We start from the raw sequence: 4955 nt of genomic DNA, 5'->3' as shown, positions 1-4955 counted from the left end.
TCTCAATAACTTGGAATTTATTTGAATATGCAAAGTGTAAAAACTTGTTTGGCCTTCATTCAATACATTCATGTTTTCAGATTATTTAGGTTACAATTTAATCAAGAAACATATCAAATAATTGAGATGCATGAATAGATATTTAAATAGACATGTGACAAAAATATTTATTAGAAAACAAATCTTTAAAATCTCAAAGTTACAACAACTATATTAAATATTATAAAAAAATATTTGGCTGCATTCATTGTTGTTCATGGTTACTACTTTAAACGGCTCATGAGTGTTGATGTTCTAACAGGGCAGGAAGTAGTTGTTTCTTAGCACGCGTAACTGTCTCCTGGTCCTCATGCTGTACTCAAACATATAGGAGCCACTATAGAGGTAGGTAAAGCCTGTAAAACCATATAGAGTAGAGAGGTTAGAGACATCCTACTGGGCACATACTGGTTGAATCAACATTTTTTCCACGTCATTGTTCATTTCCATATGCTTGGCTTGTAATGTGTTTAGATGCTGTATCACACTCACCTCGGACTTGGAAGGCTGCAGTCACTTTGCTTGTCATGCCTGGGAACCCTTCATCCACACGCTTGGGGAAACCTTTGTCCATCCTTTTCATTGCCTCGTCGTAACTACGGTAACAGAAATATTAGTGACATCTAATGGCAATACACAGTACATGGAAAAATGAATAAAAATGCAATAACTTGTAATGATTAAACAGACTCCACTAACCTGTAGTAGTTGTCATCAACGAAGAACAAGGTCTTGCGAGAATCTTCATCGTACAGGGCGGCGTCAACTTTATTCACGGTACTGGGCAGGCCCAAGCTCTTCAGGTTTCTGGGATAACCGGGGACGATGTCATAGCCGTAGAGAGCCCAGACCTGACTATCTGCAGGGACAGAGAATGTATTGCTGAGACATATTCACACAGTATTCATTACAGCCATAGTGCCAGCTTATAGAGACTTGCAGCTGTAATTGCTGCAAAAGGTGGCTCTACAAAGTATTGACTTTGGGGGGGGTGAATAGTAATGCAACAAAATAGGAAAAATTCCCAGGGGGGTGAATATTTTCGCAAGCCACTGTAGTGTATGAGGCTAGCTCTGATATGTCTCTAGACAAGTTATGGAGACTACAGCCATACCAGGGCTAATTTGAGGCATTTGGTGACTCTGCCATACCTTTGAAGAGGAACACTCTGTCAGATAGCTGGCTCTCGTAAGCAGCATTGATGTTGTCGGGGAGTTCGGGCCAGTAGTTCTTGATGAGGCTCTGTTGTGGTTTGCTGCTCTGAGAGTAGCTACGCCAGAAGAACCTGAGGATGGAGGGAAGACATCAGGACGTTAAAGCTCTTGATTACAGATGAACAGGCAACCTGTTTTCCTGGGAAACCGTGTCATTCATTGACTTTTTTTGAGCTGTAGGTTACCATAAGTCACTGAACATTTGATCTAGGCTACATGATTTGCTGTACCTGCCCTTGAAGAACATCTTCTCCCCACGTAGAGTGGTGACAGCATCCAAAACTAGGGTGGGGTCACAGGCATTAGGGGTGGAAGGGGGTGTAGGATCTGGCTTGTCTGGTTTGGGGTTCACATCTGTGTTTGGACCTGGAGGACACAGATACTCATTAATTCAAGTTCCAGTATAAAATGACTTGGAGATCAATTATATAAATGATTTGGCCTGAGCCTTTTTGTTGATCAGTCAAAAGCAAACAAAGTGGAATTTAGCAATATAAAGCTGAAGCAAACTGGGCAGAAAGAGAAAAGATAATTGAATACTGACCATAGATGTGCTGGATACCGTTGACGTCATCGCGGGGCAGAGAGAAGGTGCTGGGGTCTGTGTAGCTGTACACTGGGTACATCAGTGCTCCAGGGTCGGTGGAGTGGCTGAGACCGAGGGAATGGCCAAACTCATGGGCAGCCACCAAGAACAGGTTGTACCCTTTATGATGACAATACATAATTACAGATCTTCTACTCTTTTGTGGCAATTATCATGACATGTCACTCAGGACTGTCCTACAATTGAAACAGCGTAAATGAAGTCATGTTCCACATATTGTTGTGATAGAGGGTTTCACCTCTGGTTGAGCTGAAGCTGAAGGACTCGTCATCGTCAAAATGAGCATCTCCTCCAATGTCAGCACCGGGGGAGAAGGCATGGGCCAGGGTGCCATCAGGGCCATCGAAGGGGTAAGAATCACCATGATCTACACAGACAGGAGAAATCATCATTTGAGCCATCAGAGATAAGGACAAGTGCATACTGTATAAACATTTATACTCAAATGATTTATATAGAATGTTAGTTTCTTAAAACTGATACACTTGGTAAAAACCTCAGAGGGTGAAATAAGGCAGAGTGGCTCTAATAACACCCCTTCAACTCATCAAACTGTAAATACTGATTACAGCGAGGGACAAGCAGTGACATGATATTGATGCTACTGTGGATGTATGTGTTTAAGATTACGAGTGGTGGTGATGGTCATGTAAGTGGTATTTAGGTGTCTCTCCATTCTGTCAGCACATCAAACCATGTAAAAGAGATTAAAGTGCAGCAGAATGCCACCGAGACCATTGTGGATGTCTGTGTTTGTGAGTGATGGTGATGTTGGTTATGTAAGTGGCATGTAGCGGAGGGTGCCCCTGAATAGGTCTATACCTGTACTACACTCTGACAGGAGGAATGTAAACAGTGGATTGTCTACAGGTATCTCCCTGCATCCCTCCATTTCTAACTCTGCTATACAAAAACATCCTGAGAGCCTTTGAAGTGACCGTCTGTCTTTCAAAACAAAGCACTGTACAGTACATACAGTACTTTATGTTCCCTTTTTAAATGGATACATTCTTTGTGAACATCTACAGTATGACATTTTGGTACATCAGCTTATTAGCTAATTATAGTACACTGTAAAGGGGTTGCTCTGAATATGACAGTAACTCACAAGCAGCAAGTGGTTAGTAAGTTACAGTATTTCATATTGCAATATACCACCTGTAATATAAATACAGTATCAAAGCATGTACTGTGTAATTACACACAGTACAATACTGCAATGGATGAATGAATGATATTCAATTAGGGGAGGTAAGGTTTGTGTTTTGCTGTAATTACATGGGGTTGGTGCCAGCAGGTTGGCTGCCAGGTAATTTGAGGTTGACAATTAAAGGTTTAAGACTTGCTGCCACTCCAATCTGTCCCCTATACATTGTAAATTGATGGGGCACTATTACCACATACCAGTTAAATTGGTACAGCATTCTCACTAATGGGTGCAACAAATATAGACTCTTACAAGGCACACCTCAAAATATGTTAATCAGCCAGACAACAATGCCATTTACTCACGAGTGGACAAAAGGCTTTCGGCACTCCAAAAATACGGTCTGGTACTGTATTCTGTGCAATGTAATTACAGTACCACTCGAAATATAGCATTTCCTTCCCTACCCACAAAATGTTCCCACAATGCATCATAATGTACAATAAACGTTTCACAGTATTTTTCTGTTTCATTGTGTTAGGTAGGATAAAAGTTTCTTACTTCTGGTGCCGAATGAGATCATGATGTCAGCGATGCCACTGTAGATGCGGGTAAACCTCAGGGGGGAGACCTTGGCCCACACCTGCAGTGCTCTCTCTATGGAGTTGTCCACCTCAGCCACAGTCATGTCAGGGGTGTAGTTCTCAATCCTGAAGAACACAATACACCAACAGTCAACATTAGAAAAACATTCCTCAAAGGGCTATCATCACTGTCTCTGTACATAACTTGATGTTTGCAAATACAAAAACATTATTATCCACACTAAGTGGATACTTGCCTTTATGTTTTTGTCAAAGTTTAAAGACCACCTGATTAATAAACACACATAACTAAATGTTAACATGACAAGCCTTATTTTTTCTTAGCATAAATTCACCATGGTCTAATGAGTCTTTCTCACTCCTCTCACCTGTAGGTAACCTGGTTGGTCTGCCACTTGCGATTGTCGAAGGTGGTGAAGCGGCTGAGTTGGACATCAGGTACCCCACAGCGTGGCTTCTTCATCATCGTCACAGTCTCAGCGTCCAAGGTTCCTGTCACCTTGAGGCCAAAGAAACTTTGCATCTCGCTGACCTTCCTGCTCCGCTGGCTGGGCCCCCGTTTGAACGCAGGACCCGTCTCCTCTGTCAGGTTAAAAAACCTCTTCAGGTACGTCTACAGAAAACACAGCAAGCATGATGTTAATATGATAGTACATTATGGTGACCTTTACTACAGTCATGAATATAATATCCTATGGTAGGTGTACAAGGCTCACACAACAAGTGTTAAAATAAACAATGACTTTACTGTGTTATGAGTATAGTATCTAACTAAGCAAGTATTTCAATAGTTCTTGCACATCAATAGTTCAACACAACTAAGTCCAATGTATTTTTATTATCAACATCCTCTTTTACAATAACAAACTGACCAAGCCATATGAAGTTACACGTGCACATCTGTTCCATCACAATCACTTCAGTTGTAAAACCCAATATAGGCCCTTCTAGCAAAAGATGTGACAAGAAGCATACCTCTGCAAGGGCTTCATCTTCTTCACTAGGTGGCGAGATTGGCAAAGAGTGAACCACTATTGCCAGGTTGATTAGTAGTAAGCACAGATTGAAAGTCTTCATGATGCTTCTTCCTCAAGAGTGTCTTCTTTGTGTGGTTTGTGGCCAGGAGACGTCTTATATACGCTCAAAGCCCGTAGAGTTGAGCAATGTCAGTGAGTCATCACTGGTAAAACCCTCATCAAACAAGAGGAAGGAAATCAAGGTGATGACAGACACCAAATACATTATGACAGACAAAAACACTGCCTTAATCGTAATTACTTTTCACAATGTACTGTAATGTACTATAAATTGGAAGAAAGAAATACCCACAAAACTGTATTCAG

The 4955-nt window shown here is 41.3% G+C and overlaps 1 protein-coding gene across 1 annotated transcript; it reads right to left on the bottom strand.

The window, feature by feature from the left end:
- LOC100136017 (collagenase 3) lies at positions 1–4717 on the bottom strand. The gene is made up of 10 exons (XM_021618131.3): positions 4588–4717; positions 3981–4225; positions 3569–3717; positions 2099–2227; positions 1798–1959; positions 1484–1619; positions 1191–1324; positions 739–898; positions 532–635; positions 1–395 (listed from the first exon to the last, which is right to left on the bottom strand). Exons 1-10 carry the CDS (start codon positions 4687–4689, stop codon positions 295–297), a joined length of 1422 nt encoding a protein of 473 aa, XP_021473806.1. The 5' UTR covers positions 4690–4717; the 3' UTR covers positions 1–294.
- Between the last annotated feature and the right edge of the window lie 238 nt (positions 4718–4955).

This window comes from Oncorhynchus mykiss, chromosome 10 (genome assembly GCF_057628025.1).
Source record: "Oncorhynchus mykiss isolate SJ-2025 chromosome 10, ASM5762802v1, whole genome shotgun sequence".
NCBI classification, from domain to species: Eukaryota; Metazoa; Chordata; class Actinopteri; order Salmoniformes; family Salmonidae; genus Oncorhynchus; species Oncorhynchus mykiss.
Note: the sequence above shows the minus strand (reverse complement) of the source record. Positions and strands in the feature narration are given on the sequence as shown.